This window comes from Ptychodera flava, chromosome 11 (assembly GCF_041260155.1).
Source record: "Ptychodera flava strain L36383 chromosome 11, AS_Pfla_20210202, whole genome shotgun sequence".
NCBI lineage: Eukaryota > Metazoa > Hemichordata > Enteropneusta > Ptychoderidae > Ptychodera > Ptychodera flava.
In genome coordinates this window covers 5,292,872-5,316,826 of record NC_091938.1, presented here as the reverse complement: position 1 = coordinate 5,316,826, position 23,955 = coordinate 5,292,872, and the positions used below count along the sequence as shown (strand labels likewise).

The following is a 23,955-nucleotide window of genomic DNA, read 5'->3' as shown; positions in this document are numbered from 1 at the left end:
ATTGCTTCAGAATCTTTACAGGGAATTTTCAGAAGATATCGCTGTCATGTGATCGAGAATAATAGTAGCGATGGAAGGCTATGGTTACAATGCTTAGTGTTTGAATTCAGTAAAATTGAACAGAGGAAATTATCAATTGAAAGTAAGATAGACAGAAATCTACCTCGTTGACGTTTGTGTTTTTTCACCCTCCGAAAGGTAACTCGATTTATTATAACTATTTGCATATTAGTGTAATCCGACTAGTGTAATTAATCGTTCAGTACTAGGATGATAATAACAACGAAAGCACCCCTTAGTTCTCCTCTTCGCTTTATGGCGCCTCCACTTCATTAAGAGTCTACAAAGCGCAGATCACAAATGTCAGAGGGTTTTCATGTCTAATCTCCTTGCTTAGCAACGACTACAATCGTCTTATTTCTCGAATTTTATTAGGGGTCTACAGTTTGACAAACATGAGAGAAGTCAAAAGAAAACAGATAGTGTATATGGTTAAATGTTTTGTATGAGGGCTGCTATTTTCAGCGTTAGTAAAATTCTTGGCGCCATCTACTTTCACGTGAAAATGGAAGTCATTTGTTGGAGAGAGCACTCCGCAGTGTGTAAAATACCATGTTCTGATTATTATTTGTGAGAAACACTGGTTGCTATTAAATGCTGTAATTTCACTTTTAAAGTCACTTCAGACAAAATGTCAGCGCGTTCTATTTCATATCGTTCAGATAGTGCTGTGTCCGGCAAATTTAGTCATTAATTTGTGATCATGGCCACACCATGGTTTTCAAAATTAGCTACAAATTACAGTGTGATTTGCTGTTTCGACTACTTTGTTTGTGTATGTAGCTTTTAACTGTGTTCGAACTTCTATTTCCAAATGTAGATCTGTATCTCGCTACGGAACAAATTTAAACCCATTATAACCTGTCGACAAGAGCAGAGAAATTTTCTTTTCATATTTTCCCTGAGTGACGCCTTATGGTGCGTATATCTCAGCTTATGGCTTGTATGTCCCCTAAGTAAATCTATGGTGAGTATGTCTCTCAGAATATGATGTGTATGTCGCTCAACTTATGGTGTGTATGTCTCTCAGTTTATGGTGTATATGTCTCTCAGTTTATGGTGTATATGACTCTCAACTTATGGTGTTATGTCTTTCAACTTATGGTGTATGTCTCTCAGTTTATGGTGTATATGTCTCTCAGTTTATGGTGTATATGTCTCTCAGTTTATGGTGTATATGTCTCTCAGTTTATGGTGTGTATGTCTCTCAGTTTATGGTGTATGTCTCTCAGTTTATGGTGTATGTCTCTCAGTTTATGGTGTGTATGTCTTTCATCTTTATAGACACGTGCCATACGGGGTTTCGTACAACGATTTCCGAATATCGCAGTCAATTTGCATCAAAACCAATGAGACAGGGATGGAAAGAAGACTGAAGATGTAATACAAAGTTGTATTGAGAATTGGAGATGTCGTTGCTAAATGCAACCACGTAGATAGAGGGAGGAGGAGGCATTGCCCACAGGGTCGCAACAATGGTTGTTGTTGTTGTACAAAAAATAGATAATTAATGGTGCACAATAAAATACGCGACTACCTTGTTCCTGAAAGACAACAAAAATGAAATGAAGGAAAAAATAAATGTAGGCTTTGACAAGTTAATTGGGAGTATTTCAGCAGTATCATGTCAAAAAACAGGGTATTTTGATTGTGGGCTGTATGGAGCATAAGTTGCTGCGCGAATCGTGTTTAACCTGCCAATTACAGAGAAGTTTCTACCAGCGAAATGAATTTCTCCATAATATCTTGGCGAATAATTTGCTTCATGTATACCCCAATATCACTAAAGAATGTGAGAAAAAAATATTCCCTCGCTGCTGACGTCACTTATGACGTCAGCCGCGACTTAACACGTGACTACGACGTCACATTATATGAAAGATAAGTATCGTGACTGCCCTGAAAAAAGGCGGGTTCATTGAGTGCCCGGTGTCCGGTTCAGAGCGTGTTGCGAACACGAAACCCTTTTTCAGTTTCTCGGTTCATCCAGCATCAGCAATTCAAGGTTTGCATAATCTTTGTGACCCGTTTGAAACCATAAGGACTTGGCTAATAACTACCTTACTAACTTTTTATCACCATCAAACAATCAGCCGTAACAACAGAAAAAACGTTCGGTTTATAGCCACTCTTGTCTCTCTCATAGCATACTTGTAAGGAACTACATTGTGCCTTTGTAATACGAAGGATTTGAAATGGCAGACACCAACTTGGGACCTTTGAAAAACTGGACCTGCACTGAAAACTCAGAGTGGCTGCGCCGACTCAAATTCCGGCGTTGGTAATTTTAGAACCGGTTGTCGCCAAAGATTGGCTTCGGTCAATTTTGCGTTTCTCATGTTGGTGCTTAATTGTTTCACTCTAACCATGGAACTTAGTTTTACTTTCATTAGCATCACCAGCATTCAGAAACGGTACGGCCTGTCGAGTAGATTCATCGGGCTGACAGAGACACTGCAAGAAATCACCGACATAACTTGTATAATGTTAATCGCGCACTTTTGCGGCAGACCAAACAGTCACAAACCGCGTTGGATTGCGACGGCGTTTCTCGTGTGCTCTCTAGCTTTCTTCACTAAGGCGCTCACCCAGTTCGTGTCGACTCCCTACAACTACGATAACTCCGAGCTTACGGCGAATTCCCACTAACGTTAAGCTTCCAGACGTGTGCGTCGAGCAGAGTGGGACGCAATACCTGCAAGACGTTGATGACATTGTACAGTCAAAACCACCGACTGCCGAGTACCCTGGCATCGTCACTGGTACCAAAAGGTTCCGAGCCGGTAATTCTCATCTTGGTTGCTTCTATATTGCAAGGCGCCGGCAGAAAGGCGGCTTACACACTTGGTATGCCATATATTGACGACAACGTATCGAAAAGCAAGTCACCTATGTACATCGGTGAGCACACACTACACCTATTCTTTATCGCCATGGAGATATCGCTTTTTTCCTAAATGAAGCTTTGATTTCATTGTCCACCTAATGTGCAAGTAATGTATTTGAAGGGTATTTTTGCTGCATGTAGCACATTCGCCAGTCTTATGCATGTTTGGCATGATGGCTAGCTGGCTGGAGGGACGGACGTTTGGATGAATCGATGAATGGATGAATGGCTGGATGAATGAATGAATGAATGAATGAACGAACGAACGAACGAACGAACGAACGAACGAACGAACGAACGAACGAACGAACGAACGAACGAACGAACGAACGAACGAACGAACGAACGAATGAATGAACGAACGAACGAATGAATGAATGAATAAATGAATAAATGAATGATGCATGCATGCATCATGCATGCATGCACCGATGACTGGGTGTATGTATGTATGTATGAATGGATGGATGGATGATGTCATTGGATGAACATAGGTGAGTACATATCAATTTTCATATTTCCCATTTCATATGCCAAGAACACGAAAAAGTCTACTTTCATATTTCCAGGAACTCTGTACGCTGTGAATGTCATTGGTCTTTTAGTAAGTATGCCTTTTTCCGTGCAGTTCATAAAACTATACGTAGACTTCTATCGAGTGGACGAAACTACTCTCGACATCGATCAACGTGATCCCCGCTGGGTGGGTGCCTGGTGGATGGGCTACCTGCTCATTGGAGGTCTCATGTTGATCTTCGCTTTGTTGATGTTCCTCGTTCCAAAGCGGACTCTGAGCAACCAAAGACCCGCCCAGGACGAACATTGCGACGGTGAAGAGACGGTCAACACCGCAAGAGATCACAGCGTTAAAGAAACGGATAAAAAACAGAGTATAGCACGAAATCTTAAAGGTAAGACAACGTGATCAAAGTAAGGAAAAATCAAAAATCAAAGTGGTCTCTGAGCATTCAAGATAAAGTATCACATTACTGACTGTATTCTTCTATGTTTGTACTACTCTTAACCCTTTGAGCACTGGAATTTTTTCCCACCAAAATTATAGTGTGCAACATTTTACCAATTTTGTGAATTTTTCTGTAATTTTTTTGACAACTTTGACCAAATGAACATCACATTATATCGGCTTCAAATTTTTATTATAAATTTTAGCAAAATATAGAAAAAAATTACTGGTGTATATTTTGATATAGGCGACAAAAATTGACTTTGGCACTCAGTAAGTAAGCAAAGTATCTTTTTACATAACAAATGAAAGTGGCTGGGGCAATTTCTTGTGATTTGTGCTAACTTTTATGAGTATATGACAGGGTCTCTTTTAAATGTGTCTGCTACGATAAAGATGTAACTGTGAGTGTTTCGTTAACCTTTATTTTTGTATGACTTTTCATTACGTATGGCCCATTTTGATCAGAAGCTACTTCAAATCAGATGAGTTATTTTTCAAGGCGCCCTTTCATTTCATATGATGTTTCTGGGATGTTTCCTCATCCAGATGTGTCTGTGAAGGCAACATAGTGTTAAAAATTAGTTATCTATGTTGTAACAAGCAAATTCCCATGTATTCAAACTTTACAGTAAATATGCAGAATACTGAAAAACAGGAGCAATCAAAAGACAGTGAGACGGAGACAGAGGAAAACAGTGACTCAGACACAGAGTCAAAGAGTGACAGAAACAAAGACTGAGACAGACAGTGGCACAGAGACGGGGAGAGAGGAGATACAGTCACCGACGAAGACAATCAATGAGACGCATAGAAAGACAAATTGACTGACCAATTGACAATTGAAGACATACGGAAAAAGACGGGACAGAAAGGCTGATTTACTGACAGATACTGACAAGGGAAGGACAGAGATTTCCGTCCTCCGCCGGATTAATCTTTTAAACTTTAAAGACAACCATACGGTAATTTGTTGTATTCAATAGCAATAGTTTGGTGTGAATAAAGATTTTAGACTGTTTAAACTCGATTGCAGCTTTACTTACATCGAAAGCAAACATGTCGCACGTTGAACCAAATGTAATAGAATAGAAAACTAGCTTTCCAATATGTATTGTAATTATTTCTCTGTTAAGTAGAGTAAGGATCCATCAAATCTGTTTCGTAGATTTCCCAAGAGTGGTGCGAAGACTTGCAGCAAATCCGACGTTGGTAGCTGCCGTGCTCGGTAACACGGCTCTCGTTGCCAATACCGGTGTGGCTATGTTTCATCCGAAGTATTTGGAAGAACAGTTTCGCATCACAGCAGCGCAATCAGGGGTGTTTGTAGGCAAGTATATTGTTGTTTTTTGGTATGTTTTGGTGAATTATACGAACAAATTTTGTTCAAAGCGTCTGTGATATTTCACCACGCGTGTGGTAATTCGCTCCGGGTGCAAGTGATTTCTCTATGTAAATCTAGATATTAATACATATTTAGAATATTAATATTAATACATATTTTTATATGTATTAATACATATTTAGAAACAAGGTTCCGTTTGATATTCGTTAAAGTTTTAACAACTTCCATTCATTTTCTTGAAGTTTTAACTATGTTTCTACCGTCGTTGGCTGGCTTTCTGATCTGTGGGTTTGTTTGAAACGCTGGAAGCCAAGCCTTAAGGAGATGATTGTCTGTCTGGTGGTACTGGATTTTTTCGTCGTCTGTTTTCCGTTCATCAAGATGACAATCGGATGTCAGAACGACAAGATCGCTGGGGTAACAGTGCCATACAATAGGTAATTAATAGCAATCATACCATCCTAAACTGCAAGATCCGTTGCTTGAGGGCGCTCTCTGCACGTAAGTTATGACCTACAATGTGCAGTATGTGTGATATTGCCCTTAGTCTATCAGACCTGCATGGTCCTTGTATACGATAAATATAACACAGAAACAGCACATTTTGTATATCAATTGCAGGTTCTCGTTCTACTCCTCAAAGCATTTTGAAATACCTACTATTTAGCTTGTTTACATAGCCTCTATATGTAACATTCACTGCTATTCTTTACATTTTTAACTTTCTTCCGGACCAGAATTCACTCGCGAACAATAACAATACAGTCTATACAAGGACAAGCTATCCGACAAGTTGAATGCAGTGTTATTTCAACATGCATGCCTTCAGGGGTAGAACAAGAGGTTTTAGTTAAGGTAGTATGCGCCTCGAAAGTGAAAGACTTAAACTTTTGCTCTAACTTTCCTCAAGGAATCTTTCAATCATTCTCTTTCAAAATCAATAATAAACTTAGGGGTCACCGTGAAATTTTTTGTACCAGATGAACAAATAAGCCAAGATTTACCGATTTTTAAAATCAAAATGGCCGCCATCCCCGTGTTAACTCTATATAGGAAAACAATAATTCCGAATTTTGAAAAATTAAGCCGGTAAAAAGTTTTCTTACACAAAGAGCTTTACAATGAACCCACAATCGGTATATCAGAAGAGAATTGAAAAAGTTTGAGAGTCCAAATATCTGTCCCCGACGAGCGTTCTACCTTAACAGCAAAAACTAAAAAAAGGGGCCAAATTAACAAAGAATACAGCTACTAGACCTTTAAATCCATAGCATAGTTGCACTCCTGTTAGGAAAACGCTTGAAAATAACGATAGACGTAAATATGCTTCTAAGATATGTATAACGAAACATCACAGAAAATGACACAAATATCCATAAAATTGATAATGATGTAATGATAATGTGTCATAAATACTTCTTTACAGAGTTGTTGTAAAATTTTCGTTCAAAATAAAATATATCCGACAGTTAAGGTGTCGCTCAAGATATAGTGACATGTTTTGGTGTTTATTTTATCTTTTACCAATTGAAGGCATCCGTTTATTTCATATGTTGGCAAAGTAATCGGTACAACCTGGGGGAAATCATCACAGATAATGAATGTACTTTCTGTTCTTCTTAATCTATAATTTTTCTCTCTCCAGCACGGCATCGAAACCAAATTATCATATACAAATGGATCTCGGTTCGACATGTAATTCACGATGCGCATGTCCAGAACGATACAGCCCTGTTTGTGGCTCTGATGACGTCACATACTTCTCGGCTTGCCATGCCGGTTGCACGATTTCCAACATTAATGAGGTACGTAATCTTTAATCACCCAATCAGTGTCGTGCCGTGTATTTTATCTTGCACACTAAGCCTGTAATAACTTCCCCATTCATGACAGCATATGTTTGCAATTTCGGAGACTCGAAATAATTATCTTCATCAACGACATTATAATTCAATCAATAACAAGAAAATAAGCTTAATGAAGACTTTAATATACATTTCTGTACTGGTTTTATGTAAAAGAAATTACTATGATACAGATGTTGTACCTGTATTAAAATATGAACTACGTGGAACGATTCACTGGTGCCTGAATCTATACGTAAAGTGTTTTAATTCGTAGTTATGCTTGAGAAGGTGAAAAGAATGATTTAACCCCACGATCTCGGAAACACAAACTGCAATACGGTAGAGACGTTGATTAAAGGTATACTGTCACCTGTTCCGATTTTGCCACAGTTACCATGGCAAGAGAAAATCTAACCAATCACAGATTTTAAGCGGGTGGCCGCTTTTTAAAAAACAGCGCCCTCACATGGGCATTTTGAATGCCAAGAAACGCCCTTTGACCATATATGGGCATATTTAGATTACAGGTGACTGTATACTTGTTTCAAACGACTGAAAGAGTAGATAGAGGACGTCAAGTATATCCTTTGGGTAACCTTACTCTTTTATCTGTTCTACGATAAGTCAAAATCGACCAGTTTCCCCAGTGTGAATTATTTCCTTGTCTTTATCCATGCTGTAAGACTTACGAAGTGTGTGGATGCGTTGGAAAGCATAGAAATCTGAAGAGAACGTCACGGAAAGAAGCGCTTCAAGAGGATCGTGTTCGAAGCCTTGTGAACGAGACCTGATAATATTCACCGTTCTGTCGGGGATTTTTGGAATTCTGTTAGCAATGGTTCTCATCTTAGATGCGATGATAATTCTGTGGTAAGTTTGATCACGTGCAGTTTGGAAAGGGTCTAATGATGCAAAAGGTCGCATCGCGAGTTGCTGAGCTACCGACCAGAGTTAACATACATGGGTTATAAGTCTAGTGTACTGCAGGAAAATATTGTTGCCCAAAAAAAAACCATCAAGTTTGGTTTAGTTTGTTGACAAAATTTTAACAGACTGCCAAGAACTGCGATTGGAAGTTGCATTCGATTTCAATAAACCATATGGTAAATCACAATGTGTTACCTCTCTCCATATAAGGAAATTAATTTACATCCATAGTTTTATGGTAACGAAAATATAATACACACGCAGATAAGACAGAAATCATGGACTCTTCATGTTTTCAAATTCACAGGTGCGTTTCTCCAGCGGATAAACCATACGCGATGGGATTCAAAGCTGTCGTCACTCAATTATTCGGTAGGCAAATTATCAATTTCCATGCTATACACTTATGAGCATTCAATAAATCAATATCATTGCATGTTTTCAATTCTCGGTAATTGGCAGCCTTTGTTTACGTGTTTGGCATACCTTGAGGATAGCATGTTTTATTGTTGCATGGACCTGCATTTGGACGCTGCTTCAATAAAATACGTGGTGCGTTTTTTGATCCACTGCTCAGCCAGCAGATTCGAATACAACAGCCCAGTCCTTTTAACCTGTTCACACCCAAATTCTCTGTAAACAGGTCCACAATCACCATTGATAACAATGGGTTTGGGCCAAACCATGGTGGTGAAAGGGTTAAACAGTCCCGTATTCGCTTGCTCTCTGCTGTTCTTCATTACGAAGTGTTCATATTGACAAGTACGTCCAAACAGTAATTCAGACAGCCGTAGCAGTTTGCAAGTTATCAAAGTGTTTTTTGAAAGTGTACCTATCTTGACATTCTGATTTAGGATTACTTTGTTTACACAACGGTCGCTACATGAAACTGGACTACCGTGACATTTTTCCTTTTTCGCGATAACTGTCCGTAATAATTTCTTCCATCACAGGAAACCGTGCCAATATTTCTTTACAATCAGAGCAGCATATACTGCGCATAAAAATGATTTACACGAGTAGTCTAAACTGCGAAAGGGTTTATATTAAAATGAATACAGCTGCGGATTTATGCGATATTCATGTTTACACAGGTTCCATGCCGTCACCATTGTATACAGGAATTGTCATCGATTCTGCCTGCACCCTGTGGGGAAGACACCGTGTGGTCAACGCGGAGCCTGTCTCCTCTATGATCTGCCTGATTACAGATACAAGTTGATGGGCTTATTTGGGTTTCTCAAAGGAACCTCCTTTGTTTTCTACATCGTGGCCATGGTCACACTTTTCAGGAATCCCAACCCGAGGAATACAGAAAATATCGAGGATTATCGAGGAGTTCTGGACAAAGTGGAAATCCTGAACCTCGGCCAGTAATTTCTGACCCTGAATCTAATGGATTAGAAGTGATGGCAGTGTAATGACCCTACTGTAAAAAAAGTGATAAATTAAGCTCGAAGTTAATCTTTGTATAAATTTCTCCCTGAAAATGTGCACTAGCATTTAGAAGGGAATAACTTAAGCAGCATGTATGTTAATTGTCTGTATTCCAAAAGATAGCATGTTGACATATTTTCATCTTATAACTTGTTTGCATTTTCAATAGTGTTGATTTCTCTTTTAAAATGTAGTTTTTCTTCAGTTATCAGGAGTAAGGTTTTAATATGATTTAATATGATTCTAATCATCTTTGACGTCGATTACTTTCTATTATCACTGAAAGATCATTTTTAGGCCAGATCTTGATTAAATTTGTTGTTCCTGCTAGTGTGAAATTTCATTATCACAAATTACCAATCTAGAAATGGATAACAACAATAAAAAACATTATGTAATAATCGTAATTGACATTTTTCATTTCACTTCTTTATTGATGTTAATTATGTTTTGTTTTGTTGTTGTTTTAATCTGTATTCTCAAAACTTGAGATCTTTTGGTAACATAACATCTCTACAGTATGTATGTATATTGTATTATGTTTTATTGTGCATATGATTATTGAGGCTAAACTTGATTAGTTGATCAGTATCTATTTTACAGTCTATTTGTGTTCTGTTCATTGTTCAATAATTGGTTAAAGTACCAATTAATAACGAGGGAACGAGTGTGAACGATAAACAGACGAAGACTTCTTTTGTTGAAAGTGTGTAAAACTGAACTGGATATCTTTTTAAGCTAAACAATATCTAAAAATTATTTATGATTCTTATTATTCAAATGATTCATTGTGGCACTGGTGTCTCGGAACGAATCGTATTTAAAATTCTACTTGTTACCTTTACTTCCGTCCAATGACCTGTTCCACGGTATATTTCAGCCTGGACATGATTAATTACATTATCAAATAGTGATTTGAGGTCAGCTGATCAGAAGAGTGATGATCAGCTGATGTCACACTTTCCATACCACAATCACACTGCAGAGTTCATGTCGCTTCTGCTAGTGGAGCAGCCCTGGTTTTGCAAAACCATAATGAACGCACAATGTCGACCCCCTCCCCATGGGCTGGCCTTAATTATGTGGGGTTTAGGGTGGGGTAAAGAATCGTCCATAACTTTGAGACAGAGAACTACAAATGGGCCGTACAACATCTCCACCAGATGTTATATTGACTTGCACACACATTCATCAAAGAAAGTTGATATCGCAATTTTGTCATTATTCCTGAAACTTCCTCGTGTAAGACTTAGTATTAGAACCATACTGTCACCGTAGAGGTAGCTTAAATGCTCGTCCCCGGGGACGAGCCGAGGTAGGAGTTTCTTGGTCTCCGTATATACTGGTTTCCTCTTGCTGTTATTTATTTATTTTTATACGCTGGACTGTGGCAATAAAAATTTATACTTCCAATCTTGGGTGTCTTAGTCTTATCTTAGCACTGGTTTTGTATAGATTTATTTTTTTACAAGATAAAACATTTAGAAATCAATGCACAACTTTCACCGAGAGTACCTACTGAAACACACTGCCGAATGCGACACACAATGTCTTTCTTTGTACGAACAATCACTGATCTGTGGTGTGTCCATTTACAAAATTTAAATGAATGGTGGTCAATACAAGAGATGCATCTTCTCATTCCCACTTTGGTCTCTTTATTAATGATTAGTTGCTTACATTTACTGAAGAGATCGACAATTGACTGAATCGAATCTTACTGTTTTCTTTTCAAATGAAACAAACTTTGACAGATAAGCTTTCTGTTTATCTAATTTGTTATTCAAGTTTTTAAGTTAATAATATGCTTCAATTCCAATTGTTGTATAACAATTAGTAAGAGATAATATGCTACAAACCGAATGGTATAGTGTGAATTGAAAACTATTAGTATAAAACCAGTTAAATCCATAGTGTTCATATAAATATCAATACCAAAATATGGAATCTACTTGCAATAAGGGTACAGCTAAATATTAATAATATGCTTCCATTTCCAATTGTTATTTACAATTAGTAAAGAGGTAATATGTTACAAACTGAACCGTATCGTGTGAATTGAAAACTATTACAATAAAACCAGTTAAATTCATAGTGTTCATATTAATATCAATACTGAAATATGGGATCTACTTACAATAAGGGTACTAAATATTAATAATATGCTTTAATTCCAATTGTTATATTACAATTAGTAAAAAGGTAATATGCTACAAACTGAACGGTATAGTGTGAATTGAAAACTATTACAATAAAACCAGTTAAATCCATAGTGTTCATATTAATATCAATACTAAAATATGGGATCTACTTACAATAAGGGTACAGCTAAATATCAATAATATGCTTCAATTCCAATTGTTATATTACAATTTGTAAAGAGGTAATATGCTACAAACTGCAAGGTTTAGTCTGAAATCAAAACCGTTACAATACAATCAGTTAAATCTATTATATTCATATTATAGATGAATGGTGATAACAATTACAAATTCAAAAAGGTAAACGAAAATGTATTAAACTAATAAGCTAATGGTATCCTTCAGTTTCTCGATCTTCTATAACTGGCTAAACTCTGTACGAATTTGTATTTGTATTGACACCTGTTACAAATATTAATATCTTAAAAGTATGATGATAATGGCAATATTAACATGTCATTGTTCCACAAAATATTGAAAATTTTAGTGATACTTCACAAGGTGAAAATTTCGGAAGCCAACTCAATTCTAAAAATGCTAATTAAACTGAAATTTGAATGTAATTTCTTGAACTTAACAACTGAAATCTTCAACAATCATATAATAATTGAAATTACTCATACCAAAATCTATATCAGTATACCACAGCCAACAATTCATGTCAAATGCGATTAAAATCTTTTAGCGTACTTAACCAGCATTACAAGATACTTCTAAAGAAAGCTATCCTTAAGTTATCAACCATAATCGACTTTACTTTGTTCAAAATATATGTACTACATTACTTGTGTCGTTAAAATATTACAAGGTTACACTACGGAAACGTAAATCATTTACTCGAGAAAGGCTGCTAACATACAGAACACAAGATAAAAACCCACAAGCAGCAACTTAAAACGAGAGAGATGTACGGCTGTGACAGCCCCAAATTTTCAAATATTTACCCATATATTCCAGATTAATTATTAATGATAAGAGTTATAAAATCTAAAGAAGACTGTGCTCATACTATACAGTGTTAAAAATTGGCGTAACTCTCGGGTATCAGGTTGCTGCAAAAAGATACGGGAGAAACCTTTGAGAAAACACATTTCCTTTCGTAACAATAATTTGGCAAAGTGTCCTTCATGTATATGTGGTACAGTGAATTCAATTAAACGTCGCCATGCAATTTGATACAGATGTACTTTGAAATGTAATTTAAATGTGCTTTGAAATTATAAAGGGCGTCCCTGCTTACACAAAGTTCATGGGCACACAAAGTTTGAGAATCAAAGGAATAAAGGAATTGCATTTGTAAATCTCTGTACCAGTACATACGATAGAACTGTAGCATGGCATATATTTATTTGATGTCCTTTTAAAGGCATACTTGACATCATGTACATATCATTTTACCGATGACCCTTGGCAATTCACGCTTGTAAACTTTTAAATCCGTTCGAACTGCAACTATGTTTCACCTCATCAGGAATCCCGGGTCAGGAATATGCCTCGTCTTTCTACAATTTGTCATCATTTACATATTCTCGTTATTTACATATTACCCTCGTTCGACAGCTATTGTCTAATAAACATAGTTTCGTATTTTAGAATGATTCTTATTTTCAAATCGAGTGTAAATTGTTTATCACGTTGCTACAATATGTTCGGCTTTGTGTTGGTAATCACGATCTGTCATTTGACTATTTTCATTTTACCAGTTATTTACTTTTCCATCAAGACATCTGATGAACTGTGACGTCTTGCCTGTTCTAATTTCTTGTAAAGGTTTCATACACATGTTCAGGAGCCCTAGTGTCAGGTGAGAGAGATGAGTATGATGAATCACCCGTTTCAATTGCATTTGCATTTTCATAGATTTGCTTTTGTGAAAGTTGATCAGATATTTCTGGAGGTTTACATATCTATCAGGTATTTCCTCTCGATTTGTTGCATCAGCGCCCTCATTTTCATGACAGTGGTATTCAAACTCAACAATGCTATCTTTGCCTTTTTCGCCATCATGTCGACTTTTGAAAGTGTCCTTTAAGTCACTGAATCTGAACGTAAGGTTTGATGTTGTTTCTCGACAGTTACCTTCTGCACTCGTGCGTTTCCTTGTAACAACTATCATGAAAATCATCATTATCACACCTACACCTAAAAAAAGTCCGCCAAAGAATGTTCCGGTTGCTATGCCTACGGTGCTTTTGTGTTCTGAAATCGATTTTGCGTTAGTAATCGGTATTGTAGCGTTGTGATCCATAGTCGTCGTACTGTATAGAGTGGAAGATGTCACTTTCTGAACGATACGCAAATGTGTAATGCAAGCCGCATCGCCTAACAAGTTAACAGCTATGCATGCATATAATCCAGAATGCTTCATCTGAGATCTCCTATTACAATTGTACCTTGGCTGTTTAGCGCCAGATCGCCGAATTCAACAGTTGTGTCATTGCTGTTGCTGCTTTTGTTTACAATGTCTCCATTCGGTGTTATCCAAGAAACATTTGGTTCAGGCACACCTGTTGCAGTACAAGTCAATTCTACGGTATTACCTTCATCAACATCAACCCATCTTATGAGTTTGGAGAACTCAGGAGACGTGCATGTCATATTCTCTTCTGAAATATCCATGAAATCCAGTCCGGCATAGACCTGTGGTGTTTGACACGTCAACCCAACCAGGTAAATGTTGATTGTTTCTCTGTTATCCTCGACCCACTGTCGCAGTCCACGGAGGCGGCAATCACATGCCCATGGATTGTTTTGCAGGTAAAGGTCGATGTTTGATCCTGTTTTGATATCATCGAAAACTGCAGTTGGCAATGCTGGGAGTTTGTTGTTCCTAAGATACAAATATCTGAGATTAGTCAATCCCCGGAATGATGAAGGGGATATGTTTTCGATGCAAGTGTATTGCAGGTGAAAGGTACTTAGCTTCGTTAATCTTTCAAACACGCCATCTTGCAATGCAGTGATACAGTTATAATTCAGGTTCAAGGAAGTAAGCTGTGGTAAGTTGTCAAGTTTCAGAAGCGCTGTGATTTCATTACTCTCTAGTCGTAAATCTGTTAACGAATCTAAGCCAGAGAAGATTCCTGATGGTAAAGTTGATATCTTGTTGTTGTACAAATACAGATACTGTAAACTGGACAAACCATTGAAAGCATCAGATGACAGTGTCGTTATGTTGTTGTAAAAGAGGTAAAGACGTGTTAACGAATTTAAGTCAGAGAAGATTCCTGGTGGTAATGTTGATATCTTGTTGTAGTGCAGATACAGATACTGTAAACTGGACAAACCATTGAAGGCGTCAGATGGCAATGATGTGATTTCATTCATATTTAGGTAAATGTATGTTAAGTGAGACAAGCGACTGAACTGATTGGATGCTAGTGACGTCAGAGCGTTGTATTGAAGTCGCAAAGTTGTCAAGTGTCCAACTTCATCAAACAGCGTGATAGATAACGTCAGGTTAATGTTGTTGTTAAGATACAAAGATCTGAGATTAGTCAATCCGCGGAATGCAGAAGGGGATATATTTTCGATGCAGGTGTTTTGCAGGTAAGACTACTTAGCTTTGTCAATCTTTCAAACACCCCATCTTGCAATGTGGTGATGCAATTATAATTCAGGTTCAAAGTAGTAAGCTGTGGTAAGTTGGCAAGTTTGGCAACTGCTGTGATTTCATTGTTCTGTAATTGTAAAGTTTTTAACGAATTTAAGCCAGAGAAGATTCCTGGTGGTAATGTTGATATCTTGTTGTTGTGCAGATACAGATACTGTAAACTGGACAAGCCATTGAAGGTGCCAGATGACAATGTTGTTATGTCATTGTTATGGAGGTAAAGATGTGTTAACGAATTTAAGCCAGAGAAAACTCCCGATGGTAACGCTGTGATTTCATTGTTCTGTAATTGTAGCTCTCTTAACGAATTTAAGCCAGAGAAGACTCCTGATTGTAATGTTGATATCTTGTTGTAGTACAGATACAGATATTGTAAACTGGACAAATCATTGAAGGCGTCAGATGGCAATGTTGTGATGTCATTGTTATAGAGGTAAAGACGTGTTAACGAATTTAAGTCAGAGAAGATTCCTGATGGTAATGTTGATATCTTGTTGTTGTGCAGATACAGATATTGTAAACTGGACAAACCATTGAAGGCGTCAGATGGCAATGACGTGATGTTATTGTAGTGAAGGTATAATGTCTCTAGACTTGTCAGTCCACGGAATGCTCCAGATGATATGACTGAAATGGCGTTATTATTGAGGTACAAGTACTTCAGCCGTGTCAAAGAACTGATCGCCTCTGTGGGAAGTGATGTTATGCTATTGTGATCAAGGTCAAGGGTGACAGTTTCAGCTGGAATACCCGAGGGTATCACTGTCAAGGATCTGAAGTCACAGTCGACATAGCTATTCGAACCGCAGCTGCACATTGAAGGACAACTCATAGCTCCATTGATGTTCAGAAGTAGTATGAGCAGCGCCACCGATACAGTTGTGGATTCAACCATGGTTGCATAAGTTTCACTGTTGAAAAAATACAAACGTTGATCAGGCGAAGCCAACAAAACTGCTCTTGTAAAAATGATAAATGCTGTTATGTTATCGTGCTGTCGATGGCTCTGGTTGTGATGTACTTGTGTCACTCATAATAGTTGGTGAACTAACAGTTGTTAAAACCTTTGACCGACTTTGCTCAACGTTTTTATTTCGCTTATGTTGCAAATGTCCATTTAATTACACCGAAACCAAAAGAATGTCATATCCCAATGCTGATTTGACCAGAAAATTCCACCATGCATGGAGCGTGGAAAGTGTTATGTAACCTTCAGAGGAATATATAATAAAAAACACCACCAAATACTCGAATTGTAGGAAGGTTTCTGGTTCTGACGCTTTATTCAACAAACATGCTTATGTATTTAACTGTAATGATAATCTGCGATATGTTTTCATTTACTGATGAAAATTTACAATAAGACTACAAAAAATGAGATTATGGCACTAACAAGTCTGTATACCATGATAATAAAACGGAAAGAAAGAGCATCAAAGAAGAAGCAATATAGATTCGCATGACAAAAAGCAAATTGACTACCACAAAAGTTAGCTCGACGCCAATACTGTATGTTAGGAACAAATTAAAAGTGTGTCTGCCTTACCTAACCTTGGAGACGATTGAGAAGGTCAGTGACAATAGAGCGTACAAATTTACCCATTGTAACGAGTTGATGGAGAATATGCCAAATAAAATTTTTAAGATTTTTAAGATAATTTTTATCTTATCTTTTAAAGGTGGCACAATTTACGTAATGATTAAGTCTGCTTGGTGGATTGTTCATAGTCACTGTGTTATTTTTATAACACTCATTCGTTATGCAGAGGCGCAGACTTGCATAACCATAATGAGGCTTTATAATGTTAACAATAACGACTTTTTAATACCACAATTTTTTAGCAACTTTTATTATTTGCGACAGGGACACTGAAAGGTCCGGACGAACGCAGAAACCCCGTGACCTCAACTCGCACTAGTGAAGGAACTCGTTTATGACTGAATCTTTGACCTTTGGTTCGTAAAGCTTACTAAGGGACTGGTCAGTTTCTTCGGCCTGGGGGGGGGGGCGGTGGATTATTTTTTGCCGACGTCAAAAAGTGGCTGACCCCCCTATTCCAAATTTCAAATACAGGGTGACCCCCCCTATTCCAAATTTCGAAAACAGGGTGAACCCCCCCCCCCGCACGCGATAACTGTAAAACAAAGGTGGACATAAATATATATATATATATATATATATATATATATATATATATATATATATATATATATATATATATATATATATATATATATATATATATATATAAACAGATTACTTCAAGTACAAAGTAATGAAATCTATTACTTAAGTTTCATGCATCTTGCAATCCTCAGATAGAGTGAAAGGATTACTAGCTCGACACTCTTACATATATGATCGGGACGAACCATTCTATTTGTAGGTAGTGTTAAAATTCGATAAATAATATTTGTTTTGGTGGCGACATTTGAAACCAACTCAGAGCGTTTGTTTAACAGTGTAGATTTGTCAGCATTGATAATATGCAGCTTTTCTGATATGCAAAGATTACAACGCTTGTTAGTCCCCACGGACATCATCCGAGGGGACTTATAGGTTTGGTCATGTCCGTGCGTGCGTGCGTGCGTGCGTGCGTGCGTCCGTCCGTGCGTCCGTCCGTTCACGCAGATATCTCAGAGACGCCTGCAGCGATTTCATTCAAACTTGGTACAAGGATTACATCATATGTCATACAGATGCACGTCAATTTGTTTTCTGATACGATCCAATATGGCTGCCAGGCGGCCATTTTATTACGATTTTTTCATGTACAGAGCAATAACTCAGGCATGTTTCAACTGATTTTATTCAAAGTTGATACAAGGACATTGACCAATGTCATAGATATGCACTTTAATTTTTTTTGTGATACGATCCAATATGGCTGCCGTGCGGCCATTTTGTTATGATTTTTTCATGTACAGAGCCATAACTCAGGCATATCTCAACTGATTTTATTCAAAGTTGGTACAAGGACATTGACCTATGTCATACATATACACGTAAATTTGTTTTGTGATACGATCCAATATGGCCGCCAGGCGGCCATTTTATTATGATTTTTTCATGTACAGAGCCATTACTCAGGCATGTTTCAACAGATTTTATTCAAAGTTGGTACAAGGACATTGATCAATGTCATAGCCATGCACATCAATTTGTTTTGTGATACAATCCAATATGGCCGCTGTGCGGCCATTTTGTTACGATTTTTTAATATACAGAGCCATAACTCAGGCATACCTCACCGATTTTATTCAAAGTTGGTACAAGGACATTGACCTATGTCATACACATGCACATTGATTTGTTTTGTAATACGATCCAATATGGCCACCGTGTGGCCATTTTATTACGTTTTTTCATGTCCAGAACCATAACTCAGACATGTAACAAGCGATTTTATTCAAAGTTGGTAAAAGGAGATTGACCAATGTCATACATATGCACGTTAATTTGTTTTGTGATACGATTCAATATGGCTGCTGTGCGGCCATTTTGTTATGATTTTTCATGTACAAAGCCATAACTCAGGCATATCTCAACCGATTTTAATCAAAGTTGGTACAAGGACATTGACCTAAGTCATACATATGCACATTGATTTGTTTTGTGATACGATCCAATATGGCCACCATGTGGCCATTTTATTACCATTTTTTCATGTCCTGAACTACAACTCAGACATGTATCAAGCGAATTTATTCAAAAGTATTTTTATCACAGACCTAATGAAGAGGACTCTATCCTCTCTGAGGGCCTGTAATCAAAGTACCTATTAACAAGTGGGGACTGTGTCATCAACGATGACTTGTTCATGTTAGAGTAGCTCAATGCTTTATCAATGATTGACCATGAAATGTCAAAGTCTTGTCCCTTATTTCTTAAGTTCCATACATATTTTGATAACTCGGTGTCGTTTTTGTATCTCTCGTTGCGGAACGACTTCATGTGATTAGTGTAGCGCGTCTTGAAGGTGTTATCAGTGAGGCCGATGTAAACCCTCTCTCCGTTGCCCTCCGTTGATACGTTGGCCTTGTACACCACGCCTTTGACTTGACAGTTACCCTTCAAGGGGCATGCTGACTTAACCCTGCAATTGCAATCAGCTGGTTGGTCCTTACGCTGTTCTCCGGAGATTACCCTCTTATTGTGCGATTTGATTATACTTGCCATATTCCTCATACAGCTATAACTCACTTTAATTGTGTTTCTGTTGAAGATCTTGTGAAGTTTAGACCCTTTGGAAAATTTTTATCGACAAGTTGGAGAAATTTCCTGCCGATGTTTGTTTCCACGTTCTTGCTGAAAGAACCACGTGAACCACGTTGAACCACGTGATATGACGCTTCCTGTTATTGCTTCTCCTCGCTGATTGGTTGGTCTTGGTGAATTCAATTTGTTCGGTGTAGCCGCTTGCCTTTAGCGCTGTATTGTATCGCCCTTTATATTTATCAAAGATGCCCTTATCACTAGATATTGTTGAGATGCGTTTGCTTATTGCGTCAGGTATGTGATTAATAATGGTTGGCGGGTGATTAGACTGCTATGGACATACATTGTTTGGTCGTTCGGTTTACGATACGGGTAGAACTTGCCGTCGTTCAGATTAAATGCCACATCCAAGAAGTTTGTAATCTTCTGGTTTGTCTCGATCGTGATCGTGATAAATATTTTCCAAAGGGGTCTAAACTTCACAAGATCTTCAACAGAAACACAATTAAAGTGAGTTATAGCTGTATGAGGAATATGGCAAGTATAATCAAATCGCACAATAAGAGGGTAATCTCCGGAGAACAGCGTAAGGACCAACCAGCTGATTGCAATTGCAGGGTTAAGTCAGCATGCCCCTTGAAGGGTAAACTGTCAAGTCAAAGGCGTGGTGTGACAAGGCCAACGTATCAACGGAGGGCAAAGGAGAGAGGGTTTGCATCGGCCTCACTGATAACACCTTCAAGACGCGCTACACTAATCACATGAAGTCGTTCCGCAACGAGAGATACAAAAACGACACCGAGTTATCAAAATATGTATGGAACTTAAGAAATAAGGGACAAGACTTTGACATTTCATGGTCAATCATTGATAAAGCATTGAGCTACTCTAACATGAACAAGCGATGTAATCTTTGCATATCAGAAAAGCTGCATATTATCAATGCTGACAAATCTACACTGTTAAACAAACGCTCTGAGTTGGTTTCAAAATGTCGCCACCAAAACAAATATTATTTATCGAATTTTAACACTACCTACAAATAGAATGGTTCGTCCCGATCATATATGTAAGAGTGTCGAGCTAGTAATCCTTTCACTCTATCTGAGGATTGCAAGATGCATGAAACTTAAGTAATAGATTTCATTACTTTGTACTTGAAGTAATCTGTTTATTTATTTATAACGCTCTGCTTTTTGCATTGAGCACTGTAATTTCCCTCGAGGACATCTGTATACTTCAGTATATATATATATATATATATATATATATATATATATATATATATATATATATATATATATATATATATATATATATATATATATATATATATATATATATTTATATACCTATATATATATAATATAATATATATATATATATATATATATATATATTATATATTTTATATTTTACATACATTTATATTTTAACAGTCATTCTGTGTTTTAATGAAATTGTTGACATGTCAGTTGTAAGATAGGAATTTCAAAGTGTCAATCTTAAAGTTTGAACGAGCTGTGAATGTATTTCACACTTTCTATGCTTAACCAGATGTCCTGAACTGTTGTACAGAAATAGATGTCAATCATTAATATCAAAGAGGAAAAAGCAGTAAATCAAAAACTTTGATGGGTGTTAAGACTTGCCACTGAGCCATCCAATTAAATCTCCTGAGGAGCCATGGAGAGGCATTTTAGCCAAATCTGATGTGTGCAGTGTCTAAGATGACCTTTTTATTGTAACATTGAAACGATAAAGGCATGTAGCTAATAATGACAAAAACTGCCTTTTTAACTGTTATTTTGGTCACAAAAAAGCATCATTCTACAGAAAACCTGAGACACAAAGGAAAACAGTTGCATCAATGAGAATGTAAGATATCTTGTCATTTTTCTATCTCTAAAATAAGTCACTGTATCAAATATATATTGTGAAATATTTGTGCATGTTGCTTTCTCATACTGAATTCTCATAGAAAGAACAGAAAGTATCAGGAATTTGTCTTGCTTTTCATATGAAATGCAGATTTCATAATGGTACACTTTCACTTAGCAAACATCAAGATATCTCTGGCATATATCTCTGATTTATTAAAGTATGGCGCCCGAAGGGCGCGGAGAAAAATGTGAAACATCCTGATATATGACATCCTGATATATGTCTTGTATATTAAAGTCATGCACAGGAAGGGAGTGCTGAAAAATGTCTGATATATTAAAGTAATGCGCTCGAAGAGCACGCTGAAAAATATTGAACATACAGATATCTCTGATATATGTATGCCTGATATGTTAAAGTTGGGCGTGCTGAAAAATATGTCTGATTATTAAAGTTACGCGCCCAAAGGGCGCGCCGAAAAATGCAACTGAATGATGAAATTTGAGGCTGACACGATGCATTTTAGGCAATGATGAGCCTGTGTCGAAATTCAAAAACACACTGACCCCCCCCCCCTATTGGGCATTTCAAAAACATGGTGACCCCCTATCACCAAAGTCAAAAACAGGGTGACCCCCCATGAATCCACCGGCCGCCCCCCCCCCAGGCCGAAGAAACTGACCAGTCCCTAACACTATTGAATTCCGTGTGTGGAATTTTTAAATCGGGCGCCAACTTGTGGCAGTACGACTCTCTGTTTTGGTATGAAAATTTCCAGACTCATTAAGGCGTCTACCATGTTAGTCCCTGCTGGACGAAGACCGGAATTGAGACTTACAGTTTGGATTCTGTCCGGTTTTTGCACAATTTGACGATCTATTTTACTTTTATTTTTTATTTTATTAATAATGACTTCCACAGCCGAGACCATTTGCGGAAGACTGTTAGAAATATACAAATAGATTGGTTAAAACATTGAGACAAGACATACAACATTAAAAAATACTGAGAAAACAATGTTTTAAAATATTTTTGAAACCGCCTCAACTTACACAAGGATCTTTGTCATTTTGTCGTTTAAAAGCAAATTAAATCTTCTCTGAATTCTACTAAAACAGAGTCTCGAACACAATTGACTCTACCGAATGGCACATGAAACAAAGAAGTACGCCGAGTTAAAAACCTGGTACATGAAGACCAAAAAGAAATTAAATTATTGACATTAAACTTCGCATTCATACATTTGTATAAAAATATATTATCAAAAATAGTCCTCCTTGATTTTAATGACTGTAAATTGTGAATATTGCACAATAAGTTAATGTCGTAACAGTTAAGACCAGTAATTCTTTTATGAAGAAATTTTAAAAAATTGCTATACTCTTTCAAATCTGTACAGAGTGTTGTATACTTATGCTATTCCAGATATCAGAAGCATATCCAAGTTTAGATCTTACCATGGTAAAGTGCAACAATTTTAAAACGTGTTCTCTGTTAATAAAATGGTTATTCCTCATAATGTATCCAGAACTTTTCTCGCACCCTGAATCATGCTATTTCATGGTCACAAAAATTCCATCTTTGGCCAATAATTACGAGATCTCTCATGCTATTAACTCTACTCAACGCATGGGTATCGAGTTTTTAAGGGGAAATAATGACATTTCTTTTCAAAGAAACAGTAAGAGCCTTACATTTGGTAGAATTAAGACCATCCTTTTAACCAGAAATCCGCAAAATCATCTTTGAGGAGTTTTCAATCTTAACAAACTCCCCAAACACACAACATATTTTTCCACCTTCCCATCACTGCATTTCGAAGTGACTAGAATATCAAGACCGGCTCGTACGTTCCAGTTTACCTAATTGCGACTGCGCAACTTGAACATCATCATGTAGCCGTCGAGTGTGTAACACCTGTCGTATACTTTTACTACCAATTTCACTCAGGGCCTGCGTGGTAGATTCAATGCTACCTGGAACAATGCCATGCTGATTGGCAGATATGACATTAGAAACATGGTGGTCTGTGAACTATCTTTTCAAAGATTTTTCGCGGATACATTTAGTGTTCCATATGACATATACGGATTTTTTTTCGGTTACCTTTTCCTGATGACAAATTTAAATAACAATAAACTGCTGGGTGGGGTAAACGTATAGTTGAGTTGTTTTCTATACTTCGCAATGCAAATACCTGCAAGGCTATGATCTCCAAAGATTTACCAAATCAGTCGAAACAGTAAGTGACGGCTTATCCTACTGTAACATGTTTTCGAGTAACATTCATTTTCGGGGCGTTGGATGGAGTCGTGACTCTACAAATACTCAGTGCGTGGTAATTTTGGAACTGATTCAAAGGTCAGTCCGGGTCAAGAATCACGTGAATGAAATCGGATTCGTGATTTGATCGTAAAAGTTAGGATGCAGCCTTTAGGTAAATCAGGCCACGCATATAAATAGGAACAATACCATAGAGTACAAGTCTGGCTGCTGTATTCTGTGCAGGCTTTGTTAGGTTGATGACGCAAGCGATAAGTGCACTATCGACTTCCCCTTATGATTTGAAAA

General features: G+C 37.3%; 2 protein-coding genes and 1 long non-coding RNA gene across 3 annotated transcripts; 1 reads left to right on the top strand and 2 right to left on the bottom strand.

Moving 5' to 3' along the window:
• The first annotated feature begins 7,880 nt into the window (after nucleotides 1–7,880).
• On the top strand, nucleotides 7,881–9,257 carry LOC139143374 (uncharacterized). Its single transcript, XR_011554584.1, has 3 exons — nucleotides 7,881–7,973; nucleotides 8,338–8,402; nucleotides 9,125–9,257. It is a non-coding gene; the product is annotated as an uncharacterized lncRNA (long non-coding RNA).
• A 4,775-nt stretch (nucleotides 9,258–14,032) lies between these two features.
• LOC139143822 (chondroadherin-like) lies at nucleotides 14,033–14,995 on the bottom strand. Its single transcript, XM_070714396.1, has one exon. The coding sequence runs from the start codon at nucleotides 14,993–14,995 to the stop codon at nucleotides 14,033–14,035; it is 963 nt and encodes a 320-aa protein (XP_070570497.1).
• Nucleotides 14,996–15,163: 168 nt separating this feature from the next.
• On the bottom strand, nucleotides 15,164–16,176 carry LOC139143811 (leucine-rich repeat-containing protein 15-like). Its single transcript, XM_070714374.1, has one exon. The coding sequence runs from the start codon at nucleotides 16,174–16,176 to the stop codon at nucleotides 15,166–15,168; it is 1,011 nt and encodes a 336-aa protein (XP_070570475.1). The 3' UTR covers nucleotides 15,164–15,165.
• Between the last annotated feature and the right edge of the window lie 7,779 nt (nucleotides 16,177–23,955).